Source organism: Aulonocara sp. 'chitande type north' Nkhata Bay, linkage group LG6 (genome assembly GCF_057382095.1).
Source record: "Aulonocara sp. 'chitande type north' Nkhata Bay isolate Kocher_YH1m ecotype deep benthic linkage group LG6, A_spYH_male_GT1.1, whole genome shotgun sequence".
In the NCBI taxonomy this organism is placed as follows: domain Eukaryota; kingdom Metazoa; phylum Chordata; class Actinopteri; order Cichliformes; family Cichlidae; genus Aulonocara; species Aulonocara sp. 'chitande type north' Nkhata Bay.
The window spans coordinates 28,771,670-28,791,827 of NC_141349.1; the positions used below are offsets into that span (position 1 = coordinate 28,771,670).

The following is a 20,158-nucleotide window of genomic DNA, read 5'->3' on the forward strand; positions in this document are numbered from 1 at the left end:
CCCACTGTTTCCACCCGTTTCTCCCCTCATCTTCCCACCAGCAAGTTACTTCGTAGCCCCAGTGCTCACTCACTCTCTTGCCATTCCTTTTTTCCATGCCTCCTTGTCTTTCACTGCTCACTATGTTATTCTCCCTCAGGGCCTTTATCCATCTTGATCCCTCATCTCTAGCCTTTCTGTCTCTTTTCACCCATGCCTTGTTTCTGTCTTTTTTCCTTGCCATGTTCTTGTTTCCACTTCCTTATCCTTCCACTCCGAATCTCAACCTTTCATTCAACCTGCCTTTATACCTTCTTTCTTCTCTCTTTGGTCTTTCTTCAAACTCCAGCCCAAAGTTTCTACTATACATCTTTTGCTTCCAGTTCTCCACATTTCTGTTACAAAAAGGAAAATCTTTTTTTTTTGTCTGATTAGCTACACACACACACACACACACACACACACACACACACACACTACAATACAATCTGTTTGTTGTGGTAGTAACAAGGGTACTTTAAGACAATAAATGTCTTTCACACATATACAATAACTATTAAACTCTTTTTTTTTTTTTTTTTTTTTTTTTTTTAAATCATGCTGTCAAAACTTCCTTGCAAGGAAGCTTAAAAAACATCTCTTCTATAACACTTCCAAACTGGATAATGTGTAACCACCCTCAGTGTAATCTGTATTTAATAAGTACATCAGAATTGAGAATGAGAATTAATGCTCTCCTGAGAGGGAAGTAATGTGCGCGTGTGTGTGTGTGTGTGTGTAGACAGACAAAAATGAGACGTCAAAAATGGCTGTCTGAGTGCGTAAGAGGTGAGAAAAATAGTACAGACACTGTTCCCCTCTACCCTGCACAAACATAAATACATTTAATGAGACACGTCTTTTATTTTGCTCAGAGAGATTCCTAATCCATGATGGATGGTTAAGTGCTTTTGAAGAGGTGGGGGGGGGGGGGTTTACAGAAAAAGAGAGCCAAGGAGAAAAAAATAAAATAAGAGGTGTGTGTGTGTGGAAGGTGGAGGGGGTCCCTTGGATAAGTGTATAAGTATAAAAGATTAAAAGAGGAAAGTGAAGCATATGCTGGTTCACTGGGAATGGCAATGAAATTTACTGAATAAATTCATAATTTATAATTCACTGTTTATTAAGCTCTTCTAAAAGGTCCAGTATCTTTTCTTAGAGATTCTAACTCAGATTAAAAAAACAAAAAAGCAAAAGAAAACATTTTATAAATATTCACTCACAAGCAGGATTTAAAAGAATCTGAAGACATATTTACTGGGCATTTAAAATCAAACTACAACTTTTCGACAATATCTCGATAAGAAACTAATTTTTAAAACTGCAAGGAAAGACAAATGGACTATTGGAAATAACTGTTTTACTAGCAATTGTAAATACAAAACTATTTGAAACTTCAACTAGTGCTGTGAAAACCAAATTTAGGCTTTTATGATGTGGTGGTCTGGCCCTTAGTGCCTCTAACTGAACCTGAAAATGAGAGCCAATTAAGTAAGCATCTGTATCAAGTGCCCTGCAAATTCCATTAAACCCTCCAGCTCAAGGACTCTCTGCAACCTCGCACCAAAGTTTTAATTAAAGCAACTCTTTTCACTAAATGGTTAATTACACAATCAAAAGGATCAGTGGCTTAAGAATAGTCTGCAAAAAAAACATTAAAAAAAAACAAAAAACTTCAGCCGCAAACTGAAGTTTATAACAAAATCACATATAGAACTGAAAATCCACGAATGAAGCACAAAAAGAGGGTATCTGCTATTATAAAGAACTGATTTGCTCCTTGAGCTTAGTGCCAGGCAGTGCAGGTTCACAGATCTCTTCTATTGTCTGCTGAGCCACTTTATTATGCAGCCATGTTTATAGAGGGGGGAGGGACAGACGCAACGCACAGGCTTCTATGCCCTACACGGTGCCAAATTTCTCAATGTAACAACATCCAAGAAGCAGAAAAGGTAAAGAAAACCCCTGGAAGGTTACAAAGTGCATTACACACAATAACTTTTTACAAACTGTGTTCGACTGTGTGTGCTGCAGTGCTTCCTCTTTGCATATGTAAACAAGGCAAAGAAAGAATGCATGTCTATACCCTAGCAAAAGTAGTGGAACACAGACTAAATTTGCAGGCAATATGTAAGCAGAGGCACTAACACCACAATCACCACATCAGAGTCAAGTCCCTCCCCAGAAATCTGATCAGGACTCCTTTCATTACACTGCTCTGTGCATTTCATCTACAATTCTCACAATTGGCACAATATTCTTGTTTACCTGGAGACGCCAGTTGCTGTAATTTGTTACTTTCTATAGCAAGTGTAATAAATGTCTAAATATAATCAACAAGCATTGTGAGTATAAAGCAGATGGCAATGTTCTGCAAAGAGACGTTGGTTCTACAAAGAAATTAGGTTTGGCTGTTTCGATGAGATGACTCTTCACTTACAGGCAAATGCATGTGCGTGCGTCCGATTTTGCACTCAAATGGTCAAGTGGGTGTGTCTATAGAGAGCCCCATCTGTCTGTATAAGAAAAGAAAAAAAAAAAAAAAACCACACAGAGAGAGAGAAAATTCTCACCCCTCACCCATCCTATAAAAGGACCACTACTATAGAGACTGACAGTTGCCTAATGCACCTCCATGTGCCTGTTGTGACCCCTTCTCCCACCACGCCTCTTCTACACTCTCTCCATAATTAGTGCCGCCATATTCTGGCTGTGCCAGGTTCATCTCAGCCGTGTCTCACCTGCTTGTTAGTATTATGACAGAGTGGCCTCAAGAACCCCTTTTTGCTTTTTAACCCTAATACCAGCCAACTTCAAACGAGGTAAAAAGCCTTAACGAGATCGCACTACACCTCTCTCCGAGGTCAGTGCCTGAGTGCAACGATCGGCTGTGAATCCCTCTGGCTCTGATAGCTCCATAGTGTGATTCAAGGTTTGTAAACTTTTAAAGGCTGATACATAAATGAGGAACAAAGTCTGCCCCAGTTATAATGTTAGTGTTATTAGAGTCAAGGGAGCTCAATTTGAGTATCAGTTTAACAATCTGAGCAGAACTCATTGGGGGTCTACAAAAGAATGTTTTCATACATAGGTATTTTATGACTACAGGTCCCAGACATTATTGCCTTACATTTTATACAAAAGACCACTTACATGGGTGAAAAACAAGTCAATCCCCATAGACGTCTATGCCCAACTATCTAAACAATCAAGTACAGAACCCTTAATTATTAATTCTGCATACATGGGAGGCACCCATAAAGTCTTTGGATGAAGTATTGGCTGCTGAAGGTCAGTTTTAAGTCCGACTTAAAACTGGGCTTCCCAAACCTATGGGTCACGGTGATTATGGACATCATTGAACTTGAACTGTAAGTCAGCTACAAGTATAAATTGCCATATGGACAAGATCACCTTTTTGGGGGAGCAAGCTGCCATATGAGGGGGAGACCAGACAGTTTTACAACATTAAACAAACAAATTGGCATAGACCTCGCGCTTCAAAAACAGGCTTAAGTGTCATTCATATCCTTCTCGATACATCCTATTAATCTGCCTGGTATTTGACATAAAGCAGCTCTCCGGTGGGGGAGAACAAGGTGATGGGGGAGGTATGTGAGGCTCTCTTGTCAGCAGCTTGTGAGTGATCATACAACATGAATACGGAGGGAGGAGAGCATTGTTTAAGTCTGAGCGTCCCCCTTGTTTTCCTTTATCGCTTCCCTTGGTCCATTCCTACATCCCTCACTTTCCCCTAACACTTGACATTCATGTGGGGTGAGCACACAGGGGGTAAAGGAAAAACAATTATGCTTGGCAGTCATAAATCCACAGGACGTAATTCACAAGCTATTCACTATTAATTCATTCAGTGTTTAGAAATGTGTTTAACAGCGGAAAAAAAGCAGCCCAAATGTTAAAGTAAATTAGCCTCTAATTAGATTGCAATTCATGAAATTCCATTTGAGCTGTGTTGACGCAATTAATAGCATGTGAAATTGCAAATGAATCCAATGCGGTATTAAAAGGACACACTTGTGTTTATGTGTGTCTGTTGCCACTTTGAAAACATAATGCTGTTACCACCATGGTGACACCGTGTAAATATGTTTCTCCTCAGATGCGGTCGCTGGGACACGTAGAGGGTAATGAAACAGGCGGAAGTAACAGCATGGTCAAAGAGGAGAGTGAGGAACGAGGTACTGACAGACAGCACATTAAATTTCCAACCTTTCATCAGGGAAAAGCACACAAGCAGGAGAAACAGAGACTGCAGATTTTCTGATTATCGGAGAGTAGGAATGTAAGAGACACAGCGTGGTGTTCCTTGTGGCTTTTTGTTTCTAAATGTAGTTTTCTAAATTTTTTTTGTTTTGTATTTTTGAGTTCCGTTTGTCTAACTTCCTGTTTGGGCCATGTTTTCTTACAAATTCAATCATATTTGTATGTCCGCACATGTGTTTGTGCATGCTAAGAGCAATCTTGGCAAGGACATTATTATCTTGGCAGTTTTGCAGTTAAACAATGTAAGCTTCCTTCACTGAAAACATATTGAAAGGCTCCAAGTCGCTGCAATGAGCACGTTTTGATGGCTGTGGGTATCAAACTCACTACGTACCCTGTGTCTCTGTGTATGTGCACATGCTTTTGTCAAGGTTAGTAGATATGTGTAGCAATCAAATCGACTGATTGTGATTGCAGCAGGAGCAAAGATTGTGATGAAGGTGCGTTTGTGCTGGGGGTGAATAATCAGCGTCTCCGAGGTACTGGGGGACCAAGAGGGGGGAGGATGGAAAGGCTCTGTATAGGCAGAGGTCCAGCCTGTCTGTGCGTGTGTGTGTGTGTAAGAGGGAGTGGGGGTGGGTTGGGGCAATGGGACACTGCCTCCTGGAACCTTGCATTCTGTGAAGCTCCATGCCTAATAGGGGGCAGAGAAGTTAATTCCAGTGCGCCGAAGCTTTATCTCATTTTCATACATATGAACGCGCCAGGCCGAGATCGATTACCGCAAACAAATTGAAATGCCTGGGACCAGGGAGGCCTGCAGAGAGGAAAGCAGCAAAAGGCAGAGAGGGTGGGGAGTGGTAGTGTGTATGTGACTATGAATTTCTGAAAGTGTATAAGGAAGACAGAATGCACTGATATGGATGGAAAGACACAAATCACTACCGCATACCGATTTCCCCGGTCTTGCGTGCACACACGTGAGCAGACACACACACACACTTACACCTCTATTATTTAGTGTCATGCATGAAAACCCATCTCATTCTAGTCGATGCCACGTTCCTTTTAAAAGCTATTGCAGATGGGAGGTTATAAGCAAACTCACAGAAGTCCTGATTTCTCGATTAGTCTTCTTTCACCTACTTTCTTTATCTGTCTGTTTGCATGACTACCCACTACATAAACGCAATCAGTTTCTCATCCCATGTCCTTTTCCCTCTCTATCTCTCATTAAACACACCATAAAATAAATCTCCATGTCATTAGTCCTCTGCTATATTAGTGTCGTCATTGACTCTTGACGGTCATTTTTGGCACTTGTCTGCTGCTCGCTGCTTCATTACTTCCCTTCCTCTTTTCCTTTCTTCATTTTTGCTTTTATGTGGAACCAAAACAGCTCGTTACACTTCCTATTTCTTCTCTCTCGCTCCCTTTTTTCCCTTCGTAACTGTGCCCTAATCCATGGGTTTCTCTCCTAAAAAGAGTTTTCCCCCCTTCCCTTCTTGGCATTTCAATTGCTGCATCACACATCCAACATACACAGTTCATACAGCGCAGCAAGAAAATATGAAGACTGTGCTATGCTTTTCATTATTTAGACATTTATTTGGCACACTGGCTTTCAAATCTAACAATGGAAACATCAGTGTAGCAGGATGTGCTTTATATATAGTGCCTACATTTTAAAGCAAGTTAGTAAAAAGGGCTCCTGAACTGAGCAGCACAGTGAAGATGGCTGTAAAACATGCTTTTCAGAGCACCACCGGTGGCTATAGCACATTTCTGCTCATGTATATAATGCATCTAATTACTTTCAGTGCACTAAATTGGAGGGTTTGGTTTTTAAAAAAAAAAAAAAAAAAAAAAAAAAATAGCAACAGCTGCAGATTTGCAGGGCCAAAACACATTACTGGTCAAAAGGTATTGCCTCATATTTAAATACAAGATCTCTGAAGACAAATAGGAAGATGCACAAAGAAACAATGCAGGCTTTCACAACACAAAACAGCATGTGACACGTATTGTTGGCCACATCCTGTGGTTAGGTGGATGGCTACAGCCTAACAACATAATCTTTTCCATGCTCCTTGTCTAATGCATTATGCGGATCATTGGTAAAGTTTGAGAAAACAAATAAACGTGCAGCAGTCCTGCTTGCCTTTAATGCGTCATCAGTGACCAAAACATACATTTTCTGTTGTAAATGCCAGCATACATGTGTGAAAGTAACGTATATTAGTACAAACTGTTTCTGGAAAAGATCTCAGTGAATATGTCCTGTGTACAAAAAAGAAAACCCACTATAAAATGTGCCTCTTCACTCCTGATGTTCTTTGTTAATATTTGTGACAAGCCCCCATCTGAGTACTATGCAAGCAGAAGTCATACAAATGTTGAATTGAATTGTAGCCCTAGAGGAGTCTGATATTTTAATCTCTCACTGAAGCAGAAGAACAGTGGCATTAAATGCTTATTGAAATTGGATGCATTCAGCTTTGTAGGCAGCTTTGAAACTTGGTTAATAGGTCAAACTCACAGACAGTGCAGTGAAACACAGGGAGGGTAATTAAATAGGCAGGTCAGAGTCCAAGGCAAGCTGTGGTGACCTTTGTTAAAGCCTCACAGTTTCACCCAGATGGCCAAACTGCTGCTCAAACTGGCAAAGTGCAGGTGCTAAGAGACACACTAAGAAAAAAACCCAGACAGGATGAAATCTTCTGCCATCTTCAATCCAACACTACCATGCATTAACAGAAACCTTTAGTTTAGGTATTTAGCATTAACAGCATTTTTTTAAGTGTCAACACAGGAATAACCTCACTGTGTTGCTAAGTGACAACAAAGCGGGAGGGTGTGCTTGATAATTATCCTCGTCCATGATGTATGAAAATTCAGGTTTGAAAGCAGATCGCAAATTATGGAGGCAATGGAGCATTTTAGATGTTCTTAACTAACAATTGTTCATTCCTTTTAATGCAGACAGCTGGGACACAACGCTTCCATATTTCATTTTATACCGGTATGCATGTGGATGTAAGCTACTGCATTAAAGTAGAACTCTATTTAGAAATCTATTTATAAAACAAAAGCATGCAAATCTATTGGCTGTACAGATCGTTATACATGTCTTACTTAAACAATCCAAATTACAAACTTGTTACAGGAACAAGAACGCTGAGAAACTATTTTAACATCTTAAGAAATTGCAGAGGGGATATGAGGACACTGTTCCTTTAGTTTTGCATTTCAGCTGAACACCATTTGCTTCTTTTATCCCACTCATCCTCTCCCTTCTTTCTATAGCCCATCCCCCCATCGCTTTACCTACAGCACACTCAGTGAGCTGTCTGGGTCCCCTCACGCCTCACTGCCTGGTGCTCCTGGCATACTGAGCGTCACTCTGCATTAAAACGCCCCTGTATTTGCTCTAATGAGCGTCTGCATGTGTGTGTGCCGAGTCAAACAGCACAATTGTGCATGCATGTGCAAAATGTGTGTGTCCATCTGTGTACAAGAATGCTAAATGCTACGTGTGTATAATGCATAAATAATGTGTGTGCCTTTATGTATTAATCAGAGCTGATTAATGTACATCAGTGGCTGGAATGTAGTGTTAGAAAATGAAGTATATGAGAGGGTGTAGTTTGTCTGCTCATGACACTCACCTTTGGGTTTCTGATCAGCAGCCTGCAGAGGAGAAGAGAAACTGATTTAGGAAATTAATAGTTTAAGTATGATGTTCACAAATAAATCAAACGACTAGTGCTACCGAATAAAGTGAGCCTATCGTTTCAAGACATCAGTGAACAGAAGTAGTCATTTGGTCCTTTAATGGAAATTTGCTGCCTACATTTCAACAAATCAACCATTAAGCACTTACAATAAAACCACTCCATGCACAGGGGCAACTTAAGTGAAGGCTAGTATCCTATCTATTTTAATAACAGAAAAGTGTGTGTAATGGATAGCACTGAGGTTTCTCACGTGACGTCATGCGCACACTGTGCGAGACATATCGGACATGATACAATCACTGTTTGTTAGGTCGCTGGATGTTTGGGCTGTTGCTTGGTGAAATCAGTCATAACTAAGGTGGTACTTTGGTTGCTCACAGATGGCCACGGTTGCCTAGAGTTTTTCATGTTCGTCTGCAAATACTTGCCAGCTAGAAGTGGAAGTACTTTATATACCAGAAATGGAGAGGGTTCATCTTCACAGTAAAAGCTGTACTTCGGCATTGCAGCCAACATGTTTCAAAGTGTGCAACTTTTATTGTGAGGGCAAACTGTAAATTTCCATTGTGCATCACACTTTTACGGTTTCAGCACAGCTCAGAGAGTAGCTGGTCAGGCTACAAGGCTGCCACTTCCACTCAAAACAAGACTGCAGCAATATGCTAGCAACCACAAGGAGGTTTTTACCAAGAGGTTGGGGAATACATGTTTCCCTAGTGACAGGGGGTCACTGACTGGTCCAAAGGCCTGTCTGACTTGCCGGTTATTAACTTGACCATCACAATGATTGTCACATGTCCAAAAATGGTGGACAAGTCAGCATCACTTGATTAGCACTCACATGTCTGCAAAGCCTTAATAGGGGTTTTATATTCACCTTTTTCTGAGCAATTTCCTTCTTGGTCTTTTCTTCTTGTTTTTTCTTTTTCTTTTCTTCCATCAAATGGTTCTCTTTCTTCTGTTGCTAGCTTCTCTCAGCTGTTCAACAAGAAGGGGAAAGAATGATGAGTAAAAAAGAAAAAAAGAAGAGCACAATTAAGGAATACTTCTACACATTATAACTGGTATGATCTGCATTGTAGACTTTGGACATCAAGAGTTATTCAGAAACATCTTGGCCCCACACTGTAAATTGTTTGTTTTGTTCATTTTTAAACTTTAAATGAACTTAAATGGTAATGCAATATTACTGTTACTTTTTTTTTTAATTTCAGGGGATTTCAAGCATGTTCAAAAGCACACATTAACTTGTAGTACCTTCCTTATGAGCCATTTGTAAGTCAGGGCCAAAGTGCACTCAGAGAACGTAAAAAACAAAAACAACAACATTTCCATCTACAAGCATCACTGCATACAAAAAAATCAATCCAGGAACTTGTGATAAACACTTTCCCTCATGATCAGAAACTAAAATGTAGAAGGTGAAAGAGGAGGACTACTCGAGTACAAAAAGGAAAGGGACAGAGGGGGAGATGAAGTGAGTGTGAACAAGAAGGCTTAAAAACAACAAACGAGTCAAGGGGAAAAAAGAGGAAAGGATTTAAAGGAGCAAAAGGAATAAAACATGAAGGCCAACAGACAAAATAAAGCACGAGTTCTTCTAACGAAGATCTCCTTTTAGTGGGAGTGTGGTTCCAAACTAGCTAGATAGCTAGCCTAAGGGCTCAGGGGAAACTAAGTACTTCATTTCAGTCTCCATTTGCTTTGGCTCAGCTTTAGTGACAGCTCCTGGAAACTATTAAAGGCATGAGCTAGAACACAGGCAGTGACTGTGTGCATGCTTTTAGGCTTCACCAAGTGCAATGGACATCAATGCATGTGTCATATTCAGTGAAGGGAATAAAGCATTTTTTCACATACATACATAAGACTGACATTATATATGGTTTAGTGAAACAATTAGCACAATAATAATCAATATGATGAAAAATCATTAGTTAAAATCCCAATGTTGATAAATGTGTGTTATCGACCACAACTGAACAAAACACTAAATATAAAAAGTGCCTACACAAGCATGGATATGAATCAAAGTCTGAATATATGAATGAATCATAACTCTCCTAACAGAAGACTAATGGAAGGCCTGTCTCCCACTGTGTTGCCCACTGGCAGTGGGAGGGAGCTGTCAATCACAAAGACAGGAGAGGCTTCAATGAGACAGTCTGATGGTGCAGTAATGTCTCTATGGCAGCAACGGAAGAGGAATCATATAAAGGGGTTTGGGCAAACATACAGATCTTGCATTACTGCTCCTCCAACTGTATTTTTTTTTTTCAGAATCAGAATACTTTATTGATCCCTGGGGGAAATTATTTTAGCTTCCTTGTTCCTTTTCCTGCTTCATTGTTCTTCCTTTCTCCCTTACATTCACGCATACACTCAACACAATCCCATTTTTCATTGTGCTATCTCAACAGCTCACTGAACGCTAGGGCTGTGCGATATGACCAAAATCTCATATCCCGATATAAGAATTCTATCGTCCCGATAACGATATAAATCACAAAAATTTAACATTTTCTGTAAATTCTGTGAATCTCGGGCAGCTCGACTTGCGTGAAGTGTTTCCAGCTGCGCGTCCTTTACCTGGAGTCGACTGTTTTAACTAATGCGTGAAACTATACATTTTTAGACATAAGTTGTAACGGCCGCCGTTTTCTTTGTATTTATTACACGGCGTGCTGCGGGTAAAAGCCTGTTCTAACGTTTGAGTCTAAGGTTTATTTTTTAGCACCTGGCGGCTCTTTTTTTACTTCTAATCCGTTAATAATCTGCTCTTTCACGTGATTCTGTTTATTTTGAAAAGTCTCAACAGGATCTTGAGCTTTATTGTGAAAGGTTTATGTGGAACATAAACAAGCAGACACGCGATGGTGTTACCGTCGTTGTTGCTAATGACAACGCATAAAAACAGGCGCTTGTCCGTCAGTAGTGTGGTTATTTACATATGAGAGAAAGAGAGTACTTTAAGAAATTAATATAGCCACTACAGTGACCATCAAAACGATGAAAAAATATTACCGTAAACAGTTTATTTTGCCACACCACGAAACAAACGATAGCATAAAATGAAACGATAGATGTTTTTATATTGTCATCCGATATATATCGTTATATCAAACAGCCCCACTGAACGCTGCCCTCGGGGAATAAATAGGGGTTCCATTATGTGTGGATGTGATTGTGTGATCCAGTGTGCATACAGATAACGGTATGGAATATGTGCACTGTGGATAGGAGTGGGAAAGTTAGAAATTTCAATACTGGGATTTCTACATTTGACACAATACCAATAGATTAATGATATTCTATTCCTTTTTCGTGATGTTGATAATGCTGCATCGATACTGTGAAAAATGACCACTGAAACCACTTCAAATAAATGTGCAACAAAAAAAATTCTATTTTGACAACAGTGTGAAGTGATCTTACTCTTTATTAATTCTCTTCCGTATTTGAGACCATTATTAAGTATAGTATTAAGTCTCTTTCTGGCCACCTAACAAGAAAATAATAGAAAATGCTGCACTGCTATAAACATCTAGAATAGGAATAGGAAAAAAGTGAATGAAAAGCTTTGCCGATGGAACAAATTGGAGCGACTGGAGGAAAGAAATGGACAAAGGAGTTTTAGGTGACAGAAACTATTTTTGTTTTCCTTTCATTTGCTAGTGACAGAGTCTCTTCTACTACAGCTCCTCCTGATAGTCTTTATACACAAAAGATTGCACTAGTGTCTGTTTACAAGTATTGCTGTCACTATGAGGGTTGGACAAAAACAGGTCCAAGTATTAAAACAACAAAGTTATTATCCTGATTTCCTATGTGTCACACTCTGTAATATCATTTAGGGTAATGTCCTAACAGCATGTGAATGTGAAATCAGAGAGCGGGCAGTTGACTTTTGAGCTTATGTAGTCATCGTCAAAGTTAGCTTCCATCCTGACCTCTGTTGACCCTACATATTGCATTACCTGCCTCTCTCCCCCTTTCTCAGTACTGCTGACAGCAGCACTTCTTCAGCAGTGATTCTGGGCTGTATCGCTCTCTGCCACACTCCCCAGCATCAGGTTTACCCCCTCTGGCAGTAAGACTCTGCAATTAGGGAAACATTTCCCATTTTGACATTAATGACCTACAAAGCCAGCGTGTGTCACTTAAGGTTCTCTTAAATTAAAGGGACTTGCAACACCACAGCCAATAACCAGCAATCAGCTCATATTCTTCCCCTTAAAAAGATATGGTTAAATGACATATGGAGATTTGCAGATAAAAAGACAAAAATCAATGCAAAGGTGCATTTAACCCAACAAAAAAATAAAAATTAATGTGTCTCCATGTTGTAACTGCAGAGCTCAATTGTGTATTATAACTATTATAACTGACTACTGACCAAACTGACCACTGGAAACTCATGATTTCATATCCAAGCAGGATCCCCCTTTCTTACTATGCTAAATACAACTGCTTAATATCTCTATATGTGGGGATAAGTTACAGAGGAGGAGACATGACAAGAAACATGCTATTATACAGGAAAGAGGTTAGAAACTCACTACACACACACCAACCATGCATAAAAGCACAGACACACACACGGGACCAGACAGTCTGATGCCTGTCTTCTTCCGCCAGGGATGCAGAAAAGAGGGAGGAGGGATGGAGGAAAGGGAGGGAGCAGGCAGAGGATGAAAGCAGACGCAGAGCAATACCAATTAAGAACGACAGCCGCCAGAGAACTAGACAGGGCACACAGAGAAAGAAAAAATACTGCTGGAAAAGGGCAAAGACCAAAAGAATCCTCACTGGAGAGGAGTTGGAAACAAAACTGAATGAAGCTCTATTGAGGCTGGCAGACCAAGGAGAGACTGGAGGACAGGGGTGGAGTTTGAGGGGGGGGGGCTGAAATATTCGTACACCTTGATCACTAGTGTCAAAAGAACCAGACAGCAAAAATAAGGTTGAGGGCAAAAGATAATGCAAGGCTGGTAGAGAATGGGAAAAATGGAGGATAACTGTGCTAATGTTATTCTCTGCGTTACAATGAAAGGGAGACACAGGACTTCAAAAGAAAAAGAAGAGCAATCAAAACATGGAGAATCATGTTTGGAATGGCTACAGACAACACCACAAACACAAGAGTAGGAAGAGGAGTTTCCTCTCTTGGGGCAGGGGGAGAATAACAGAGTCAAGACTCATGACCACAGATTGTGGTAAATCTGCCACCGCTGCCATTCAGAAAACCACCCATTCCTGTCGTATTATGGAAGCTATGAGACTCTCCAGAGCCTTATTACATGGAACATTTTAGGCAGCCTTTACCTGGGGAATAATTCCTCAATACCTGCTAATACTGCAACACACCCCAACTAATCTCCACAAATGTGTGTGGGAGTGCATTTGTGTTTTCTCAACCTGAACAGCTTGGGGAAAACAAGCCTGTAAATTCCACGGTTGGTAAGTGCTAATAACAATCTTCTTGTGTTTTCTATCCTTCAGTCTCAGTGAGTGCTCGGTTTGTAAGCATCCTGTGCATACAGTGCATGTCGGCTTTGCTTACAGCCGGTGGTCAAAATGGTCTATGAAAACATACAGTGCACTTTATTGCTATTAGACTAGGCTTGCTCAGTGAATTGTGGAATACATATTGTATGTTGGTAAAACCTGTAAAGAAGAGATGGCCCCTGGAGAGCAGTGTTTTGGTTCGGCGGGGGGAATACTGGGGAGGAAGAAATGTCAAACAACCACATATTAGGAGTCAGTTGTACTATAAATAACAGCTTTGAGGTTTGCTTCCAGAAAATTCTCTCTCACAGTCTTGGCTGCTGCCTCTGCCAAGCAGATATGAAACTTTAACACAGTGGCAGCTCATTAAACTGAAAAACAGCACAATACACAAGACTAAGCAAAGCCTGGTCCTTGCCATCGCCACTGCTAAAGCTTAGTGAATTCAAGAAGAAGCTGTCAAGCTGAATGTGTTGGTGTATGTGTTTATTTTTGAGTGCTTTCTATAGCTTGACTGCACTGTCGGCGTACCAGCAATTCTACCATTGCCAGTGGCACTTGTCTCTGTCAGCTAGTACATCTGGCTACCTTACCCACACCTAAATGTTATTCTAACCTGAGTCATAAACTGAGACTTAACCATCAAAGAGTCCTTTGAAGGTATATCAGGAAGTGAGGACTAACCAAAATTTCCCTACTTTCCACCAAATGATCACACACCCAAGGCTGAAAAGACAAAGTTCTACTCAGAAAAGATTGATATTTAAGCACACGGGCATACACAATGTCCCATCAGCAATTTACTGACTGCCAGCAGTATAAGCAATCAGTCAGTCTCTGAAAGTGAGAAGCAAGCCTGCAAAGAGATGCAGGAACAATGCCTAGAGGAAAAGAATGGCAGAAAAAGCCACAACAGCTCCTTCTGTTTGGACAGCAGATGAGATACAGATATTCTGACACAAAAAAAAGCCTACATCTATCAAAGTGAAATGAAACATTAGACCTTTTTTTTTTTTTTATTTAAAGTAAAAATTGGCTTAACTGATCTAATAAGAATAAATACCCACCCTAGGTCTATGTGGCCAATAACAATCCTCAGAAATGTCTTGCAGCTATTGGTTGAGAAAAAACTGAGAAAACTACTAATAAAGATATTTAAATATGAAAAATACTTGCAAAATGACATTCCTGCTGCCTTCAATGGTTTGTGCCTACTGTACTATGCTAATTTGCATATCAGCTATTATCTTGTTTTATATGTTTTTATTCTTCCTACCTTTTAATACTGTTCTTGTTGTTTTTGTGTTGTAAGGTGACCTGATTTGCCACCAACAAACATGATTTATTTTTATTTCCTATTGTTATAATTTGTCATGTATTGAAGTGCAAATTGAGCTGTGAAAACCACTTTACATCCATACATCAATAAAAGTAAAAGCAGACGGATAAAGTTCATTGATTGTATTCAAGTTTGTGTTCAGGGGTAAGAATTGACGTGGATTATCAACCAAAGCCATGACCCCAGTGAAGGGAGAGCTAGTGCATGCTAGTGCGATTTACACTGCCATAACTGAAAGCTTTGTTAGTGCTGTAGGGACCAAGTCCTGTTACATAATGAGTAAGGATGTCTGTTGATTTTGAGCAGGAAATGGGAATATTATATGGTTGCTTGTCCTGCATATTCTCTGTCAGTTTCTATCTGATGCCAATCTCCTTCTGTCCACGTCTCTCCAATTAGCTAACATGAAGTAGAGGGAGGGACCGGGGCCTCAACCAAACCTCGGCACATTGAACATTCCCCTGGATCCCTGCCAAGACTCTCAGGCAGCAGCTCGATGGGTTTCAGCTTCGCTTCCCCCATCCCCCTGCTTCCACCCAGTCCTAGCTTACCCTTGGTGGGCCCCTAAAGCCCCTGCCCCCTCAATTGGCACAGAAGTTAGATAAGGAGGACAATTACACACCCACCTCCCTTTAGTTTGTATGTGTGGCTACTAATCACAAGAAGATTCCTTAAACTGCCACCTTTTACTCACAACTTAAACTAATTTCATCCATGCCTATTTAGAGTGCATCTTCAATTTTTGCAAATTCACAAGAAATGCCAGATATGGGTATGAGAGTGTAAGACGTGGAGATCACATCTATCATAACATGAGATCACCATCTTATACCAAAACAACAGTAAAGCCTGGTCTACACGATGGATGGATGTAACCTAAAAAGCTTTGTTTTCTAGTTTACATCCATCGAAGGACACTGTAACCATTTATGACTTTCTGGTACTCTGTTATTACAACTGCAAACACAAAGTACAGACACACTCCCCCCTTAGGGGTGTGCCCACATAAACACTACTCATTTGGTACAATGGCTAAACCAAACACCATTGCTTGGTAAATCTAGATCCTGCCCCCCTTGACATTAAAATAGCAATACAGTGAGCAGAGGAAGAGGTTAATGGCTTTTGGCAGCCCCCTATTCAATCCAGCTGATTCTACTGTCAATGTACCCTTACTTGAGGAGCACCCTGCGGCGGTGTTAAGCGTGTTATCTATCGCGACTGTGCCAGTTGTTTGAAAAGCCTCATAATCACAGGCTCAGTAACTACCACACTAAAGCCTGGGATAGGGTCAATGACAGGGGGAGAGGACTGACAACAGAAGCAACACACAAGTCCAACTACAGGGGGCTTCACCAGGGCCACAACAAAATATCTGACAAGGAAAATAAACTATTTTACCACTGTACAGAAAAATGCATGGTGGATACAGTATATTTACACTTGGCCCTGCAGTGGAAACAAGGCTAATGATAGTAACTTACACTGGTGTTCATGTTTTGTCTGCAAAGGGTCAACTAAGGATAAGCAACTTGGGTTTCCTTTCAAATAAATGATCCTGCCCCTTTAGTGATAAGGGGCTGCAGATGGAGTTACTGCCAAGATTTGTCCTCCCGGCATTGTTACAATACACTCTAATCAAAACAGTGTCTAAATGCCAACAGCCTAAAGCCTGGTTAGATCCAGAGCCAACATGGGTAATGTGTTTCCTGCCTGCAATGCTGCCAAAAAGGCAAAAGAAGTAATACAATTCATTGAGTCTGAGCCTCTGTGAGATGAAATTTCTCATTTTGAATCCTTTTGCATTTTGGGACTAAGGTAAACGTCACAAGACCGAGCTAATTTAATTCAGAAATGTTTTAATGACAATAGGACATATACCAATATTTATGCCACACTTTCTGCATATTTAATACATTTAGGTTATTTTTATACTACAACTGTTACATTAACAGTGACAGTGGGCTAACCACTTTCCACACATAAATACAGTTCAAATGAATTGAAGTTTTTTTTTTTTTAAAGTTAAAAGTAAAAAGGAACCAAGCAAATCTTTAACACTGTTTTCCCATCGGCAGTTCAACTTATAATGTTTTGCTTATGTTGACTAATTCCAGCAGGGCAGACTACCTAATTTACTGCTGCAGGTGAATGACATTAAGCGTATTTCGATACATGTTTCGATACTGTTGGTATAGTACTTTCCCTTCGTGCTGGAAGTAGGGAATAAACTCCCCAGAGTGTCTCTCTCTGTCTGCTTTCATTAGCAACAGTTGCTAGAGTTGCATGTACACAGAGACTACTGCACTGCTCCCTCAATATCACAGTACAGTGGACAGTGGCATGCAAAAATCAGTGCTACACCCCCAGATACTCCACACTGCTCCTGACTGCTTCTGGCAGAAAACCTGCACCTTCATTGCAGCATAACATGCACTGCCTAAGGAGTGACCCCCTCAATGGTGATCTAAGGTCCATGTGCAATCCCAAAATTTACCCTAGTGCCTTAAACCACTTGCTGTGGTTTAAGTGCTAGTTACAGTTGTGTCTGGTAATGGTAAAGGTAATTGCATGGTATTTAAGAAAAACTAAACTCCCTCCTCCTTTTTGTTCCACGGTGAAGAGCATCCTATTCTCTCCACTCATTTTGGACACCCCCCAAAACATCTTTTCAGAGCTATCCCCTTACTGCATGCTCATCAGCCTTGAAGGACCCTTAGCTCTGGGCAAAAAAGGGCTGTGTGTTTGTGCCCGTCTGTCAGCTGGCCGTCTAGGGTGCACTCAAGTCCTGATTAACAACTGGAGGGCATTACTTAATGGCAAAGGTATTGAGCTAGACATAAATAGTCACACAGTCCCATGGCCAAAAAAATGAAAGGCATTGCACATGTGCAGACACTGGCTGAATATGCCACAAAAATATTTACATTCACAGACAGTGCATATATCCATCATACACAAAAATAAACCATCCCCATCTGACTGCAAATGTACGGTGTGCCACTACAGCTTGGGCACATTTTTCATTTCATCACCTCACTGATGTGTGAGGGTAGAGATAAGACAGTGGTGACAGAGATGTCAGAGGAGGGGTGGAGGAAAAGGGGGTTTGAAATTGAACAGGAAATTATGTACTTCAATTAAGACACGCGGTGGAGATATTAAAAGCTATACTCCAGCGCCTGGGGACAGGATGCACGAGGGGGGGGAAGCAATGGAAAGCGACAGTTCAATCCGAGTTGGGAAGGAGGGGTGTGGAGGAAAGGAGGGAAGAGAGACAGGACAGCTATGTTTAATAATGTACTAAGAATTAGTGTAGTGGAATGTACAATGGTGTACAAGATACATAATGTGATACAGTTGAACCACAGACCGAAGCGTAGCGAAAATTGGGAACAAATGGGACTGTGCCTTTGCCACATTTAAGAAAAGTGTAACTACATCGGATAGGCACGAATTAAAACATTTAACGAAAATATAAAAAGGTGTTACAGCCCTAATGCAACTCTGTGCTATCTGCAATCAAACTATAACTATAAAATTAGCGCCCCATTACCTTCTAATAACCACACAGACATTGGAAAAGGCAAAGCAATTCTCCCAGTGGCTCCAAGAAACCATCACATTACACACTCACATGTACATAGTGTGCTCCAGCGCACTCAGCCAATCATAAAAGGGCTATGATATAACACAAAAGTTCCCAACATATTCAAGACCCTTCAAATAAATACACTAAAATTAGTCATCAAACCCGTGTCTAAAGGCACATCTAAGAATACCTCGGCTCAATCAGTGTTTTCCTTTGCCGAAGAATGCCCTGCATAAACAATGTGAGCAGAAATCTGGGCAAAACAAACACGCTTAGTAAACTGTTAATGGATGTTTTAATGATGTAGTACTTGAGCGTTTGCCGGGGCATTACCGCTGTTGTTAACCGGGCTTAGTCTGTATGTCAATGAGACTAGAGCTGAGTGATATACTTTAGCTTAATTATAGAGGAACACGGCGATTTTCATTTTTCGGCTGCCGCTACAATTTTTGATTGCCAAACGTTGATTAACATTATTCATCAGTTTGCCAAGAATCTAAAAATATATATAAATAAATTACATGTATAAACTTACCTTGCTTTAATCACAGCTTTGGCAGCTTTCAGTTAAGAGTCGATGCATGGCAGGGGGGGGAAATGCATAAAAGCATTCTCCGATGTCTTTTCTAAAGTTACCCGTAAAGAGATGGAGCAGAGATTTAGTCGTAATTAAAGTCAGACTTGGTAGATAAGCCGACTGCTGCTGTAGCAGCTTGGTGACAAGATACCGAGGTAAACAACGGCTACTCAGCCAGATATATACACAGCAAGTACGGTAATTTATGCTTTGAGCAAGAAGAAAAAAGATTAAAAAATAAAACCCAAAACACATACGCTGTGAAATTATTTTTACCAAAAAACAATTTGTTAAAACGTCACGATTTAACGGGGGGAGGGGGCGGGGAAGCGGACGAAGCACCACTAATAACAAAAACAAAAAAAATACGAACACGATTAAAATGACTTTTAAAAGCAGCTAAATTATGTAAGCTAACGTTAGCTGGTTGGCGTCGTAAGTCGTCGACCGTTGCAAGGTTTTGCAAACCAGAGAAATCAGGCAGTTTTCGTTAAAAAAAAAATCGCCGATGACTTCTCGCGGAGCAAGCCGACGGCCGTCAGCCAGCCACCCAACTTGTTTTAAAGTGCAAAAGATTTTTGTTGTTGTTGTTTAAGTCGTCGGTTGGACGACTAGCGACGGACTGGCTACCGCAAATGCAAAATGAGTAGCGACTCCGGGGAAATACATTCTGTGTTGATCCAGACGGCGGAGCGGACACTCATGGTAGGCGTTCAGTGAGCTCTCCTTGACAGTGGTCTCGCAGCCATTTTGTTCAAACTAACAACACTGCAGTCTCCGTCTCCTCCTCCCAGGGAGCAGACAGACCAGGAAGTCGCTCCGGATACGTCACTCCCGACCAACCAAAACACTAACCCCGCCCACTCGCCCCGCCTTCCTCCGGTCTTCAAACCTCCCGACTGGCCACCGAGGATGGACCTTTTTAATACAACCATGCGACGGACAACCAGGAAAAAAACAAAACAAAAAAGGGACAGAGGCAGCCAGCTCATATGTCCAGGGTAATTGCTGAAGCGTGCAGCAAGCACTGTGTGCTTAAAAAAGAAACAAATGTGAGACATGTCATGCTGTGGAAAGAACATACATGAAGAAAGTATAGGCATTTTGAATTATATACCCAGCAGATTAGCTATTTAAGTCTTAAAGTTGCTCCAATCAGTTAA

General features: G+C 40.8%; 1 protein-coding gene across 3 annotated transcripts in view; it reads right to left on the reverse strand.

Moving 5' to 3' along the window:
• tnrc6c2 (trinucleotide repeat containing adaptor 6C2) overlaps positions 1-19,880 on the reverse strand; it is a 54,419-nt gene extending 34,539 nt beyond the window's left edge. The window contains exons 1-4 of one of the 3 annotated variants that reach the window (XM_086296148.1): positions 18,954-19,880; positions 11,957-12,077; positions 8,857-8,957; positions 7,911-7,932 (exon numbers count right to left, since the gene is read on the reverse strand). In XM_086296148.1, coding sequence (XP_086152274.1) covers positions 7,911-7,932; positions 8,857-8,919 — 85 coding nt within the window. In that variant the 5' untranslated portion in view covers positions 8,920-8,957; positions 11,957-12,077; positions 18,954-19,880. The remainder of the gene's footprint in view (positions 1-7,910; positions 7,933-8,856; positions 8,958-11,956; positions 12,078-18,953) is intronic. The other 2 variants (XM_086296147.1, XM_086296149.1) reach the window with 2 other exon arrangements.
• Between the last annotated feature and the right edge of the window lie 278 nt (positions 19,881-20,158).